The following is a 17,427-nucleotide window of genomic DNA, read 5'->3' as shown; positions in this document are numbered from 1 at the left end:
TTTTAGCCACATCCCGAACGGAGGCGTTCGGGTTTCGGTTGAAGGCCCCAACTACGCGGTTATGATTTTTGGTGTTGTACGGAATACTTTTTCCTTCACTTCTGGACTTCCGATCGGTGGTTAATCGTTCCTCGAACCGCTTAATCACTCGCGACACCGTGGAATGCGAGATTCCCAACGTTTTAGCGATGGAACGATGCGAGAGGTCCTTGTTCTCGTGATTGATGCACAAGATTAATGCGATCGTGATTAAAACGCACGCACGAGCTGTTCTTTCGACTCCATTTCCGCGAGTTTTGATCACAGGACTTTAAAACTTGCAGGATGTAAATAATGCACTATGAACTAAATCCACCCAAATTTTAATTAAATTATACCCAACGGTTAAAAAGCTAGAGCAATTTCATGGTGTGGCAATTTCATCGTGGACACCCTTTAGCACAGTGGGTATAGCGCAGAGTGAGTATAGCGCAGACATAGCTTAACGCTACAGAAATTGCAATCGAAAAAGTTACTTTTACGCTGACTCTTCACAAGTTTTCAAGTTTTCTGATGTTGTGTATTCTCGTCAAACATGTGAAAAGTGCCCATGTGCCATATTTAAACAAGCCACAATTTTACATTTTTAATTAATACAAGCTTAATCTACCCGTGCAAATACGATTGTTTGATAAAAAAAGCTTCAATCAAAAAATCTAGCGTATTTTTTCTCAAAGCGACGTAAGTCGCAGAATGAGGTTTCAATTTTATGTTATTATGCAACATGTAATAAAGGCGCATACTTGATAACATTTGCGAAAATCAACTTTTCGACACTTTTAGACAATTTTGACAAAACGACCGAACTACTTTTCTACTTACACCCTCTTGTCAGCAAACCGACGAAATTGCGAAACGAATTGCCATCTCAGATACGCTCTCATAAAATCTACAAAACTGACGCGGAAAAAAAGACTTGCTCGATCCTCACTCACTTGGTTTTCGTTTTACTCGACGCAAGCGAATTTTAAAGGCACTAATCGATGCAATTTGAATTTTGTTTGACATATCTTTTAATGTACTAGGCTATGTAATAGTTTCGAATTTATATTCAGATAATAAATTTGATTTAATCAAAGACAAAAATGTTCATAATGATAACGTATTTGAGAGATAAGGTTGCATTTAGTTTTTTAGGAAATAGAATCAATTCTGAAATTCAACCGTCTTCTTGCTGCAGTAAGGGGCCATCCACATACCACGTGGACAGATTTTTAACGATTTTGACCCCCCCTTCCCCTCCGTGGACAACTACCCATATAAATTCTATAAAAATTGTATGGACCGTGGACATTAGCAAACCCCCCCCCCCCCCCCCCAATCGGTCACTGTAAGAATGAATGAAATCCGTTGCAAACTGACTTTTTGATTTTCAAGCATTAAAAAGTGGACAATTTTCGTGACGCTCTCGATGCGTTCGGTTTTCCAATTTGTAGTATATATGTTGCCATTAACGTAATTGTATGTTTCGAGTACCGTAAGCCGGGGTGAGATTGTGCCAGTGGGGGTGAGATTGTGCCATACAAAACCCCATTGTTTGTCAGCCACCCCATGGCTTTGTGATTGCCTGGTTCTACTGGAAGTCTTTCTGGCATTGCTCCGTGACTAAAGAAATATAAACATGAATCGAATTCACATTGAAAAATAACGCTTTCAAAACATCAAAAAATAATTTTTGTTCAGCTTGTACCAGTCATTCAGAGCCCATTCAAAACTATTTGTGCTTAGGGGCCATCCACATACCACGTGGACCGATTTTAAACGATTTTGACCCCCCCGTGGACAACTGGTCATATAAATTCTTTTTTCTTTTGTATGGACCGTGGACATTACACATACACCCCCCCCCCCCCTCTCCTAAGCTGTCCACGTGGTATGTGGATGGCCCCTTACTTCATAATACACAGTTTATGTCAAAGTTTTTTTTCGAGCCCTTGCATATAATTATCCAAAGGCACTTTTTATCTGTGTCAATTAAGATACGATACAATTTGAAATTCATTTTGATTTAAAATGTACTATTTTTACCTTGACATGTATATTCTGTTCCAAACCATTTTTCCTTCCTATCGTAACTTATTCCCTTATACGGCTTAGTGGATGAGATCATAATATTGAAGTTGGGAAGATTGAGATTATCTATGACTGTTTGTATCTCCTCTGGATTATATCGAAAGTACAATTCTGATCCTGTAATAATATCCTTCGAAGGATAATATCGCATGTTAACCACTAATTCTTCGACATTGTCACTAGCATCTTTCTCTTTTCGATAACGAAATGAAGTAGCCTCAATTTCTTTTAGTTCTTCGTAGAGCCACTCCACTGGACCACTCCGTTTCAGCATTCTAACATATGAATAGATTGCTCGTAAAATGTCCTCTATATTATCTAAGCCATTGTCAGTCATGGTTACAGACACAGTGAAAAGTGTGAAGAGAGAATTCTTTTCGAACCCATAACTGGCACCGGTCTGTACCTCTGATGCTAGCGTCCTAGAAAATGTTTACCGTTATTTTTGTTAATGAAAATGCAAATAAATGTACCTATTCCTTAAATAACTGGTTAAACTATTCTTTCCCTCGTATCCTAAAAGGTAAGATATATAATCTACGGGTTTCACTTCGTAATCCTGTAAATAAGACATTATTTTCGTTTGATTAAGAGCACTTTGAAAGAAGTTACCTTAATACTTGGCGGTAAACACCAAGTAACATCTAACTTGCATATATTGGACTTTGGTTTTACAAAAAACACTTTTTCATAAAAATCGGGTTTGAACGCGTTTTGTTCACTGAACGCGGAAAAATCGTCACCCGGAAGGTGGTTATTTGGAATGTTCGAAAAGTACTTCACCGTTAGTTCTTCGAGACTATCCAAACTCATTCTTGCTTGAATGGCGAAATGCATTCTATGCGCAGAATAGTGACGCTGCTGAAATTTGTGCAAAATTTCGTACAGGTCGTCTTCCGTAACATTTTCTTTTAAAGTACGAAGGTTTCCCCATGAAAATAAACTGGAAGGATGATCATCCATTCCTATTGAACCTAAAAGCTGTTCTCGCATCGATGAGAAGTTATTAATATTAGTTTGGAACTCAGATTCTACTGCGTCACGTTCTCGACAAATAGAATCTCGTTGCATTAATGGTGACGCGAAAAGATTAGAAAACCTGTCTAGAGCACCGTCAAGGTATACTTCATCAATCTCGAAATAGAACGTCGTCTCTTCCAAGTCGGTTATTGCGTTATCAAAGCCACCACATTTCTGCAAGTAATAGAAGATGTTAATCTATTTTATCTTATTGCTAAGACACTTACGCTAATATAAGAATCGTACTCATTTTCGGCAGGATATTTTCTACTGCCCATGAAAATCATGTGTTCTAGAAAGTGCGCTAAGCCCTGTATTGCGCGTGGATCACTAAAAGATCCTACACCAATCGACAAAGCTGCGGCCGCAAGTTTTTCTCCGTTGGAATCACTGCTTTCAAAGGCTTCTTCGTAACTAGCACCCATAGCATTTTCATTTGATGATTGGCTGCTGGTTTCATCTTCACTATGTTCTGGAGTATCAGCATTACTTTCTAAAGCTGTGTCGTTAACAGTGGTTCGCGAAAGTCCTATCGGATCTGAGATCAACAACGCGTGGAATCCATTCGGTAGAACAATAGATCTGTAATTAATAAAAGGCCATCAATTCCCGGCTGATAACTCAAGAATAAAAGTATGCTAATATTGATTTAAGACGTTTAACGTCATAAAACTATTAAGATTAATCGCATCTTTCATGTATGAAGAAATTTGTGATAGTAATGTCCAGCTCACTTGTAATGAAGATTTCGAAGGTATTTTCAAAAGTGGTCAAGGGGTGACGACCAGTGCGGTTCGCTTTTCAAAAATACTCCGTTTCGATTTATTAAGCGCTACCCGCCCAATCAATAACCATGAAACGTGCCTAACACCTAGTTCGGGATATAGTCCCGACTGTAAGGGGTTGAACCATATGGATTATGATCCGTTTAGGGTTATTGATTATGCGGGTATAATTGTTCTTGGTTGATGGCGTAACGGGCGTAACGCGAACAAAATCGTCCCCATAAGGGAAAAATCGTCGTTATTCCGGTCGCATTTCTCTTAGTCTTCTCGTGACGCGATCGCAGTTTTTAACTGAAAAGAGTGGAGGAAATGTGCTACGAAGTTTGGCGGTTTCGTAGTGCCAGTGAAAGTGGCGCCAATGTGAAAATCCGCGGGAATAAGTTGTTAAAATTCTACAAATTGTAAACTAGTGAAGCGTCTCTGAAGAGTTGTATAAAGTAAAACGTTAGTGGCTGCGAGCCCGGTCCGTTTCAACTTGAAAAAAAAAATAGATTTGGTGCTTCTCGCTGCCTTATTGTTCTACACTTATTTGGACTGAACACATTCGTATGGTTCGGTGTCCAAATGACTCAGTACGCGACGAATCGGTGGTCCGTAGCCAGTAGCATAGTGTTCACCCTTTTCCCCCTGGGTGTCACCACCCCAGATTGGAGTGAAATAATCTTGTTATCAAAAATTGTAAAAGTTAGCACATTCGTTTTCAATCGCACTAAATCTACTCATTTTTGAAAAATTAGTTGCGATTATACTCTTAGGAGCAAATTTAGATAATTTTCGAAAGTTTTACCTCGACTTCCACTTAATATAATTAATCTCACGGATGTTATCCTTTTGAAGCTCGCACGTATGAAAATTTTCCTCATGGGTGTCACCCCCTAAAGGGTTTGCTGAAACATTGTACAGTTGTTCCTTTTTGATAAATAGAATGACCTATAGACCATTTTGACTTTGAAACGTCATGAATCATGAATAAGATTTTGACAGGAAGCACTGAGCCGCTGACATAACGCACGTAAAAGCAACATCTTCATCAGCAGGTTACGTGACACACCTGTCAGTTCGTAAAATGGTCTATAATATCAATAGAGATGAGTGACTTTTCACCTACGCACGCTAGTGAACGTGTAAACCCGTGTAAAGTTGCTTTTGTTTCCTCCAAACTGTAAATCATCGCATCTCGTTGCTTCGACTTTTACGACTTTTTACCATGTTGCACCAACTCGAAATAGCAAACACGATTTTATAGTGGTATGCTTTAAGCTAGAATGAATTTACTTTAATCGGTTTCTTCCGCTGGATCGATCGGTCTATAACATTATAGTTTAATGTGCTGTTGCAAATGATTATTTTAATTACTTGCAACATATAGTCCGTGAATAATCCAATGATTTTTGTTTAAGGGGTATCTTGAGTAAGAATAGTAATTTTAAGAATTTCTAAATAATTATAATTTGCCTAACACGGTTAGTATAGGTTAAGGGTTTGCGCGAATAGGAAAATGATCTTCTTCGGTAAACTAATAGGCTACATCTCCTTCAATGTTGCTCGTCATCTCTAATGACAGTTACTGACGGTTTATCAGTTAGACAAGATTGCTGACTGCAGTTTATCATCAGGGTTGCCGCAACGGGGGGACTCGTTGTCACATACCCCCTCCCGTAAATCCTGGTGTTCCCCAACCTCCCTATGGGATCCGTCGCTGGATTTACTCTCTTCTACGACGTCGAGTACCGCCAATTTAGTCGCTGGTCTTCTCAGAATTCCGTTTGCTGTCTTTACTAATGCCTGTCTGACTCTTCCGTCCTTCCCCGGAATGGTATTCAATACTCGACCACGTATCCATTGATTCCTCATCGTTCCGCATACTACCAAAACCAAATCACCAACTTGCAAATCCTTGACTTCGTTGAACCACTTACAACGTCGAGAGATAACTGGCATGTACTCTTTCACCCACCTCTGCCAGAACTGGTTGCTAATGTATTGCGCTAGTTTCCAACTACTCCTTAACGTCGCATGTTCTTGAATCGGGTGTGTTGGCTAAAATTTAACGCCATTCGCGCTACCCAGAATAAAGTGGTTGGGTGTTAATGCCTCTTCGTCAGCTGATTCCAACGGAATATATGTTAGCTGTCTTCAATCAATCATTGATTCAGCTTCAAAGAGCACTGTTTCCAACGTCTCATCATCAGGACGTCGACTTGACTCCAATGTTGTTCTGACCGTCACCTTCACGGAACGTACAAGCCGTTCCATGCTCCCCCCATATGGGGCGCGGCAGGTGGTATAAACTTCCACTTCGTTTGGGCACTGGTGAACGTTAAAGCCAACGCTTCATTTCTCACATTGATTTCTCGCTGTAATTCTTTACTCGCCGCCTGAAAACATGTTCAATTATCTGTATAAAGTTCTGCCGGTGTTCCCCGGCGCGAAATAAACCTTCTTACGGCCATGATGCAGGATTCCGACGAGAGACTCCAAACTACCTCAAGGTGGACCGCTCTGATGGTGAGGCAGGTGAATAATGCCACCCATCGTTTTGCGGCACTTCTGCCTAATTTGACATAGACCGGCTCAAAATAGTCCAGTCCAACGTGTGTGAATGGCCTGACAAATGGGGTTCAATCGCGCTTCCGGCAGTGGAGCCATAGGAGGAGGGTTTGGCTCAACTTTTGTCACCTTGCACCACATACAATGGCGCATTACTCGACTTACAAGCGCTCTAAGGTTTGCAATCTCGAATCGTTGTCGTAGCTCGTTGGTAATGGTTCCCGGTTTGCATGGCGGAAACGAAGATGGAACCAATCTACAAGAAGAAAAGTTATTCTGTGCTTTTTGGGGAGGATTGCTGGATACTTAGCTTCGTATGGCGCAAATGAAGCCGCGCCAATACGCCCACGCATCCGAAGAACTCCCTTTTCATCCATAAAGGGCCAAAGTTTGTAAATGGAACTTGATTTCGCCAACGTAGTGTGTCGAAGAGCAGGGGAACCCTGTGTTTTCAATAATGTTGCTACTTCTTCCGGAAAAGCTTCGGATTGTGCCATTTTCCAGAGAAATATTTCGGCCTTCTCCAGTTCCTCCTTAGTAAGGATCCCAAGGCTCAGCGGAAGGCCTTTTCTTTTCGATACGTAGTTGTATACGAAACGAAACACATATGCTACTGTTCGAAGCATTTTCGTCCATGTGCTGAATTGTGATGGCTCTACGATGGGAGCAATCGTCCAGTGCGAGTGAACGCAACGTAACTCTTCAACAGTGGTGAATGATCGTGCCTGTTTTGGCCATAATGTTTCATTTTGCCGAAGAAAACCCGGTCCGACGAACCATGGACTGTTCGAGTCAAAATTTGGTCCATTCTTCCACTTTGTCGCTCCATCAGCCGGATTTAATTTTGTGGGTACCCATTTCCAGTCTTCCACCTGAGTTGATGAAAGAATTTCGCCGATTCGAACAGCGATAAACTTGTGAAATCGGCGGTGCTCTGACTGCACCCATGCAAGTACTGTTGTAGAATCACTCCAAAGAAACGAACGTGTGATGGGCAGATTGTGGTAGCTTTTGATAGACTCGAGTAATCGAGTTCCGGTAACAGCAGCTCTCGATTCTAACCTGGGGATTGATATCGTTTTTATTGGGGCTACCTTTGTTTTAGCCGCAATTAGGGCCACTTGAAAGTGTTTTCCAACAGGCAATCGGAAATATGCAACACAGGAAAAGGCAGATTCACTGGCATCAACAAAGACGTGAATTTGCAGGTCATTGAGTTATTTTAAAGTAACATCGAGGGAAGCGCACGTGAGACAATTGATCAAACAGCTTAATCCACTGTTGCCACCGTGTAAGAATGCTGCCACTGATTTTATCGTCCCAATCGATTTTTGCTACCTACGTATCTCGGATGAGGATCTTACCATGTACCAGGAAAAATGAGATACACCCTAGTGGGTCAAACAGACTCATGACCACTTTTAGTACTTCTCGTTTAGTTGGAATGTACCCGTCTTCCAACACATGTTGGAGTTCGTCCCGAGGAGTAAAGGTGTCTTCAGATGGAATCCATTTCATTCCCAATACAGACTCCGTACATTCACCGCGTGTCAGTAGCAAGTTCTTTGAATCGGCGCCCATCGTATGAATCAGTTTCACTTCATTGATTACCTGGATGGCCTCTTCAATGGACTGGAAGCTGTCCAGGTAATCATCAACATAGTGATTATCCTGAATAGCCGCTGCCGCTCTTGGGTACTTATCTGCAAACTCCTGAGCATTTATGTTTTTAACATATTGTGCCGAAACTGGCGAACACGTTGAACCAAAGGTGGCTACATCAGTTGTTGATACCATACGCGATTATCACTAGCTAATGATAGTTCCTCTGAATTTGCTTTGTGTGCGTACCCTTTACGTTCGTAATCTCGCAGCTGCTCACGAACGCGATTGAGAAGATCGGGTTTCTTCTGAAGCTTTCTCTCTAAGGATTGCAAACGTCTCAGAGCCATACTGTAGCTCTCCGAAAATCAGACTCCCAAAGAAGACCAGTTTCAAAGCGTTTACCGATTCGTTTAGCCGTTGTTTCTAATAGCATCTTCGCTCGCGCATCTTCACTTCGAGTGTAACACTATTTGGTGCTAACATGCTATTTTCGACAGTAAAGCAATTTCGTAGTTGTTAGTCAAGAATTCGATCGGAATCAATAGGACAAGCTGTATGAAAATTAACCATAGCAATTTGGATCGAGCGGGCAGAAATACCTCCATAAATGCTCCAACCAAGTTGACACTTTACTGCTATCGGATCGGCCGGACCACCTTCCCGAAGTTTACGGGGCACACATAAGTTAAGATTGTTGAGACCAATTAGTAACTTTGGTTGCACATTAGTATAATCTTCCACGAGTAGACCTCTTAAGTGAGGAAAATGTTTAGTTAGCATTTGATATCGCAATGATTGCATTGGTAACACTAAGCCGCTTACGGTACGAACATGGCGAAGTTCGTACTTAGCCGTGTTATTTTTGGCCGTTATCTGCAATTGTAGCCGATGAGAATTCGGTTCTTCACGAGAGACACTTCCGGTCTATTGTAGGGTAAGTGGTTCTTTTGGTCCGGTCACTCCCAGATGGTTGGCAATTGCCTCTTCTAGGAGTGTTTCTGATGATCCTTCATCGATAAAGGCGCACACGAGCTGGCTTTTACCTCTTCCATATAATACGACAGGGACTAATCGAAATAGATATGAAAGATTTCCTGCTACGGATAAATGATTTGCTGATAAAGAATGCTGGTTTGGAGGGTATGATGCTTGTGGCGGCATCCTTGAACTTCACATCCCTTCCAAGAGCGACATGGCCATTTTCCATGACCATTCAGACACGTACGACACAAGCCCTTTTGATCTTTTAGTTTCCACCTAACCTCTAAACCCAATGTCTTAAAGCGCAAACATTCAGCAACTCGATGGCCATCTTGGCTGCAGCATGGGCACGGTTTATTAGCTTTATTGTTCTTTACAACAGTGGACGACGACGGCGTCGGTACCGGCACAGAAGAATGCGTTTGTATCATAACTCTACTTTTCCATTTTTGTTTTTCACTCTTAGCCGCGGTGTCAAATGTTGGTAATACATATGAAACTTGACTCGCAGCTGCTACGAGACCCGACATGAATTCTCCGAAGGTTTGAAGAGTAGCTACTGGTAATCGTGACTTATAGACAGCCCACTCCATTCTTAAAGAACCTGGCAGTTTTTCTACCAGTTCTTGCATAAGTACAGGGTTTGCTAGATGCATGTCATGGCGTGCTGCTACCAAGTGATCTACTAAATTTTGAACTGCAATTCCAAACTCCATTATAGTTTCAAGACGGTCGTGTCTAGGTGGAGGAACTTTGTGGACTTTGTGTAGTAGTGATCGAATTAGTGATTCAGGCCTTCCATACAACGTACGTAAGGTTTGAATGACATGTAGAACTCTCATAGGCAGCAGTAATTTACTGCGGACAGAATCTAATGCATGGCCTTCCAAGCATTTCTGCAGACGGATCATGTTTTCCGTGTCGGTATATCCGCAGGCTGCGGTGGAATTTTCAAAACTGGTAATGAATAGAGGCCAGTCCTCTGGACGACCACTGAATTTTGGCAGATCTTTTCCAAGTACTTGTCTAGCGGCAAGTTGATTAGTAGTTAAAATAACAGGGGTAGCTGACGCGGGAGCGGGAGTGCAATTTGGGTGCGAAGGTCGAGAGATATTATTTGCGGCTGTGCCTACAGAGCGCTGCAACGGCGGTGCTGGGTCAGTAAGTGACGTTAAATTCTCTGCGCATGGTGAGGAAGCAGTTTTTGTTAGTGACGATGGGTACCCTGGATCTAGTGAAAATGTAAGTGTGGTAGACGGAATAGGTGCTGTGCTGAGATTTTGTTGTTGCTCAAGCCATGAAGTCACCTTCTCGTTTGAAGCGATTGTGGAACCAGCCTTACTGCCGTATTCAGACATCTGCTTCATAATGTCATTTTTCTTCTCCAGGGACTGCTGTCTGATCAACTCCTGTTGATCTAGAAACTATCTTTTCTCTTGCAGGATTTTTTCTCTTAATCGATTCTCTGCCTCTATCATTCTTCTCTTCTCAGCAAGCTCGCACCTTTTTAATTCTTCTTCAGCCTTTAACTCTTGCTCTCTTAACTGTTGCTGTTCTTCTACAAGCTTCATTTGTGCTTCTAACATAGCCAGTTTGGATGCTGAGCTAACAACAGACGGGTCTACTGGATCGACCTTCGAAGCACCTTTCTTTGATGATGTTTTAGTATTTTTAGGTGGTGGCTTCAGAAGGATTTTCTGAAGAGCGGCAATCTTCTTGGGTTTACAATCACGACACAGGTAAGGCTGTCGGCTGGCTTCTTCCAGCTCGCACCTTTTTAATTCTTCTTCAGCCTTTAACTCTTGCTCTCTTAACTGTTGCTGTTCTTCTACAAGCTTCATTTGTGCTTCTAACATAGCCAGTTTGGATGCTGAGCTAACAACAGACGGGTCTACTTGATCGACCTTCGAAGCACCTTTCTTTGATGACACCTTTGACGATGTTTTAGTATTTCTAGGTGGTGGCTTCAGAAGGATTTTCTGAAGAGCGGCAATCTTCTTGGGTTTACAATCACGACACAGGTAAGGCTGCTCTGTAATAGTTTCATCTACGCCGACACAGCCAAAGTGTTCCCATTCCGAACATTCATCGCAAGAAACCATTTGATCTTCGTAAAGGTGCTTTAGTGGTATGCTTTAAGCTAGAATGAATTTACTTTTATCGGTTTCTTACAATATGAATTGATATGTAACTTACAAATTTGGTGTACAAATAGAATGCGAAAGTGATCTTATCGGTATAATTCCGCTGGATCGATCGGTCTATAACATAATAGTTTAATGCGCTGTTGCAAATGATTGTTTTAATTACTTACAACATATAGTCCGTGAATAATCCAATGATTTTTGTTTAAGGGGTATCTTGAGTAAGAATAGTAATTTTAAGAATTTATAATTAATTATAAGTTGCCCTACACGGTTAGTATAGGTTAAGGGTTTGCGCGAATAGGAAAATGATCTTCTTCGGTATACTAATAGGCTACATCTCCTTCAATGTTGCTCGTCATCTCTAATGACAGTTACTGACGGTTTATCAGTTAGACGAGATCGCTGACTGCTGCTTATCATCAGGGTTGCCGCAACGTGGGGACTCGTCGTCACAATATTTTATATATATATATATATATATATATATATATATATATATATATATATATATATATATATATATATATATATATATATATATATATATATATATATATATATATATATATATATATATATATATATATATATATATGTATGTATATATAAACATGTATATATATATATGTATATATATATATGTATATATATATATTTACAGCTAGATATCGAATTCTCTCCGGAGAAGACTGAGATAGTAGTTTTTTCTAGGAAGCATGAACCTGCTCAGCTTCAAACACAATTAATGGGTAAAACGATTTCTCAGGTTTTGGTACACAAATATCTTGGTGTCTGGTTCGACTCTAAAGGCACCTGGGATTGTCACGTGAGGTATCTGATGAAAAAATGTCAACAAAGAGTGAATTTTCTTCGTACAATAACCGGACAATGCTGGGGAGCCCACCCAGGAGACCTTATAAGGCTTTACCGAAAAACGATACTGTCTGTTATTGAGTACGTGTTTCTGCTTCCGCTCCGCAGCAAACACACATTTGATCAAACTGGAGCGAATACAATATCGTTGTTTGCGTATCGCCTTGGGTTGCTACAATCGACCCATACGATGAGTTTTGAGATCTTAGCTGGAGTACTACCATTGAAAAACCGCTTCTGGAGCCTGTCTTCTCGTATTCTAATCAAATGTGAGGTCTTGAACCGTCCTGTGATTGAAAATTTGGAAAGGTTAATCGAACTTAATTCTCAAACCCGTTTTATGACATTGTATTTCAATCACATGTCCCAAAATATTAACCCTTCTTCGAATATTCCAAATCGTGTCGACTTATCAAATACTTCTGATTCTACTGTGTTTTTCGATACATCCATGATAGAAGAAACTCGTGGAATCCCGGATCATTTACGCGTGCAGCAGATCCCTAAAATTTTTTCCAATAAATATCGAAACATCAACTGCGACAATATGTACTACACTGACGGATCACTTCTTGATGGGTCCACTGGCTTCGGTATCTTCAATAACAATTTAACCGTCTCCCATAAGCTCGATAATCCTGCTTCTGTTTACGTCGCAGAATTAGCTGCTATTCAGTATACCCTAGAGATTATCGAAAAAATGCCCGCGGACCATTATTTCATCTTTACGGACAGTCTCAGTTCTATTGAGGCTCTCCGATCGATGAAAGATGTTAAGCACTCTCCGTATTTCCTGGGGAAAATACGGGAACATCTGAGTGCTTTATCCGAAAAATCGTTTCAGATTACCTTAGCGTGGGTCCCTTCTCACTGCTCGATACCGGGTAATGAGAAAGCGGACTCTTTGGCTAAGGTGGGCGCAACAAACGGTGATATTTATGAAAGACCAATTGCCTTTAATGAATTTTTCGCATTTGTACGTCAGAATACGATCAGTTGGCAAAATTCTTGGACCAAGGGGGAACTGGGAAGGTGGTTACATTCCATAATCCCCAAGGTATCGACGAACCCGTGGTTAAAGGGGTTGGATGTAGGTCGGGATTTCATTTGCGTGATGTCCCGGCTTATGTCCAATCACTATAGATTTGACGCGCATCTCCGTCGTGTTGGGCTCGGGGAGAGTGGTATCTGTGCCTGTGGTGAAGGTTATCACGACATAGAGCACGTTGTTTGGTCATGCCCTGTACACCGTGACGCCAGGTCTAGATTAATAGCTCCCCTGCAGGCCGAAGGTAGGCAGCCGGCTGTTCCTGTACGTGATGTCTTGGCGAGCCGTGACCTATCCTACATGTCCCTTATATACGTTTTCCTGAAATCCATCCACGCCCCAGTTTAGTCCTATCCCCTTCCGCGTACATCCAACCAAACGACAAGAACACGTTAAGACCCCGGATCCGGAAACTGCAATCAGACCTGCACGATACTCTCAAGGCCCGATGGAAACAACCCAATATGCCAGTCCGTAATATCTTGGCCCAGCAGCGGAACAAATTTAATATGCTGCTTACCTATGGCAATGAAAACCATCAAACAGCAAACCTGTGCTTTTAATGCAAAATATTCTAGCTTTAAGTTAGATTTAGTTTCAGCTCGTAGTCGGCAGCGAGGATAAAAAATTTGCTTTTAGTTATTCAGATACTTTAGAAAGTAAGCTACCAGATATAATTGGCGCCGTTAAACATTGAATTGTACTTGTGCCGTGTCAAATAAACTATAGATGAAGAAAAAAAAAACAAACGTACAAGCCGTGAAACGTTACCCGTGGATTGCCTTATTGTCCTGCACACTAAACAATTGGCTGCGAAGTCTGTGTATAATAAACATAAGGTCAAGTTCCGAATCGGAATGTAGCATTAAGGCTTTGTTTTGCTTTACCAAAAACGAAAGTCACAACTGATATATTATCCAGTTATTTTTACTGTATGAAAGGAGTAGTAAATGCTTTATAGCTTCCAGAATTTCGGATGTTTCAATTGTTTTGAGCTTTTTTTTTTCTATCAAACAATCGAGGTTTTTTGCTCTGTAACCTTTATGGTAGACCATTCGCTTCAAATTTGCTCAGAAAGTTTCAATTTTTTTTATTTTTTTTAGCTGTGGCACATTTTGAGGATTATATTCTTTCGGAATAAACCTGGTATTGCCGTGCCGCAAATCCGCTAAAGCTGCATTAGCATAGTGTGACAATGCAAGGTCTGGCCAAAACACTACTTTGTTATTTTTATGGTACTCATATTCTAAGTTTAAAACCCATTTCATGCAGATACTTTATCACTGTTTTTGGATCAATCTGATATTTATTGCCCAGCTCACGATATGATTTCGCCGACCGACCAGGCGTTTCCACCCTCAATTTGTCTCGAATTTTGCTGTCTTGCAAAGTGTTTTTTCGTCCGGAACCAGATTTTTTTTGAAGGTATTTCCATATTCGAAGAGTTTGACAGTAATGTATATAAATGTTTTTTTCTATATCCAAGATCTTTAAAATAGTGTAACACTTCACTTTTAAATTCTTCTTTATTTCACTCACAAAAATTGAACATCAATTTACGACGGTCTTCTTCCGACAACGCGTTTTTCTCAGTAAAGCGGCACTTGACAGAACTGACTGGTCGTGTTACCAGTTATATCAAAGTGGATCTTCATTTGGTGGAAAAGGAGTTTTCGATTTGTGCAGCACTTCAAATTCGTAGACCAATTTAAAAGTTGTTCGGATTTTTTTCCTCACACGTTACTTCCTGATTTGTCAAGTAAAAATCTTGAATATTTTTCAGCAACTTCGGCAGCACGGAATGCAAGTTAAAATAGTTGTTGAATTGTAACATGTAACGGAGAGTAATGAGTGGGCCGATAACTGAAAATTGTGTGCAAATAAAGAGCCCAAAATATATGCACGTTTTCCCATCTCTAGTTTCTGAGATGATACTAAACATGTTGATTTACTCTCGAAAGTAAGGTAATAAAACGAGAGCACTCTAGACTGTCGAGGGCATTGAATGTTTTTATGATATTAAATAAAGTTCATGGTTCCACAAGATCCTATTTCCACCCATAGTCCAACTATTTGGTAAGATGTGTTGACATTTGATAGAATGTTCTAACTTGACATGCATAAGTAAAAAAACAAATACCATCTTGCTTTATTTACACAAAGCGGACTTTGTTTACTCGCAGTTTAAAAGTGATGAAAGCTGCTGTTTGACTACTGTTTCAATTATAAATGATAATTATTATATGTTCTGACGTATTCATTTCGTAAAGCATTTCTGGGGTGCAAAAATGACTTAGCGTTCATGGGGTGCAATCATAAAAAAATGCTACGTCATTCAAGTAAGCTTCCTAATAATACAATAGTTTCCCCATCTCTATATACGAAATATCCAAAACAAATCGTAATTAGTGAGATTTGTAAATCGTACATAACGATAATTGTATTGGATCAAGAGACGTTTCTCATTTCACGTTCACATTTGGCAAAACTAACGTCGTTGAGCAAACTTTAATTAATTAATTTTTACGGTTTGTAATCAACAAAAATAGTCATGACTGTGTTATATATTTCGATCTTTCAATATTTTTTTTATAATTCTTGATAAAGAGGTGATATTTAGTGAAAATCAAAAAATATGTGCTTATTCGATAAAGAAAAAATGATTTTCTTGCAGTACAATGTTGGATGCATTATAAATTTATATAAACTGTTCAATTTAAAAAAAAAAATATGTGAAAAATTAAACTCAAAAACCTTCGGTTTATTGAACAGTTTTATTTAACTGCTGTAGAAATAAATAATTTTCAAATATTTCACAGTGTGTTTTTTGTTGTTAAACTTTAAATTACATGTTGGAACAAATTTAGGGTAGAGTTTCTTGTGGACCAAATTTCAATGTAATTTTTAGTAATAATTATTAACAATAAACGTTACGAACGTAGTTTAAATTATTGGATTTTACAATGCATAGAAAGTTTATGGCTTTGTTTGGTTTTGTTTTGAAAATTTATGGTTTTGAAATTAAAATTACTATTTGAAAACTTTAGATTTCAATATATGTGAAAAATGATTTGAACAAAATATTGGTAGAGTTTTTACATACATGATGCAAGTTGTTTATTTTTTGTACTTACCTATACTCCTTATTATCGGAGAATGATTTATCCGGTGTGTCCAGATAACGGACGTTTTCTTCAGTTACGCTGTTTCCGCCATCGTCTCTTGTAGGCATTTTTGATAATACATTCGATACTTGTTTTGAGCCAGGTGATAGAGTTCGCTTGCGTGTCATTACCGGTCCAATTTGAGCTGATCGAACGTAACCGTACCTTGCCAAAACTGTAAAGCATGCTATCATAACCAAGAGCACGTTACCTGTACGTTTTGTTGGGATGCCACAGGAACATGCCATAAATTGTCAGAACCAGGTTGAGAGGAAGAAAAAAAGAGAAAAACAGACGCGGATGTAAATAGAGCCGACGAAATATGTTTACACTATGGTTTAGCAGGCAAAAAAATTAAGCTTTATAAATTGGACTGTTGCTGTCCATCGTTACATGATAATGACCGCATTTTGGACCGAGCAATAACACTTTCCACAAGCTTTGGGACGTGTCTACACCACGCGCGAGTCTTTGGCGGACTGAATTCTAGTTCAGTTACTAATACTTATGAGTGCTAAAGCCACTGAATGCCATCACTGGGTTTGTTCTATTTTTGCCTCCGTTAAAGCTAAATTATTCATTCACAATAAACCAATCAATCGACAGTGGTGGCATGCAACTGAAAAATATCTATTGTTGCTTTCTCGGGAGAGACCATTGTACTGTGTTGTAAAGAAGAGCTAAAAAATACAATAATCGCCAATAATACTAACAAACAAACATTACTTTTTTGTAGTTGATTACTATGCTGGTCGTATAAGAAGTTAATACATTGAAACGCAACTGATTTTACCTTTCTTATTAAGGAAAGGCTATATTTTCATTGAAAATATTAAAGTTCAAATATTCGAATAACATTTTTTGAAGCATAAAATTTCCAATATTAATTTTTCAAAAAGGTATAAATTAAAAGTTATGTTTCTTCGATTGATAAGTCTTATTTCCGTACAGGTTGTCGATAATAAGTTGCAACATTTTGTAAAACATATAGAGTTAGGTGACCCATACAATTAGTTTTCTCAAAAGCCCCTAAATGAATTCAGCTCGGACGTTACTTTTACTTATTTCATTGATTGCAAAAGCAAAGCACATTCGAAATTCGAATTTCTGTTTAATCGACACAGACTTTGCACCCGTCTGTT

General features: G+C 39.6%; 1 protein-coding gene across 2 annotated transcripts in view; it reads right to left on the bottom strand.

The window, feature by feature from the left end:
* The window catches only part of LOC129724200 (nardilysin), a 123,601-nt gene that overhangs the window by 73,619 nt on the left and 32,555 nt on the right, over nt 1-17,427 (bottom strand). The window contains exons 1-6 of one of the 2 annotated variants that reach the window (XM_055678894.1): nt 16,679-16,791; nt 16,256-16,496; nt 3,360-3,714; nt 2,725-3,306; nt 2,586-2,671; nt 2,068-2,534 (exon numbers count right to left, since the gene is read on the bottom strand). In XM_055678894.1, coding sequence (XP_055534869.1) covers nt 2,068-2,534; nt 2,586-2,671; nt 2,725-3,306; nt 3,360-3,714; nt 16,256-16,496; nt 16,679-16,694 — 1,747 coding nt within the window. In that variant the 5' untranslated portion in view covers nt 16,695-16,791. Of the gene's footprint in view, nt 1-2,067; nt 2,535-2,585; nt 2,672-2,724; nt 3,307-3,359; nt 3,715-16,255; nt 16,497-16,678; nt 16,792-17,427 lie in introns of those variants that run through there. The other variant, XM_055678895.1, reaches the window with a different exon arrangement.

Source organism: Wyeomyia smithii, chromosome 2 (genome assembly GCF_029784165.1).
Source record: "Wyeomyia smithii strain HCP4-BCI-WySm-NY-G18 chromosome 2, ASM2978416v1, whole genome shotgun sequence".
Taxonomy (NCBI): domain Eukaryota; kingdom Metazoa; phylum Arthropoda; class Insecta; order Diptera; family Culicidae; genus Wyeomyia; species Wyeomyia smithii.
Note: the sequence above shows the minus strand (reverse complement) of the source record. Positions and strands in the feature narration are given on the sequence as shown.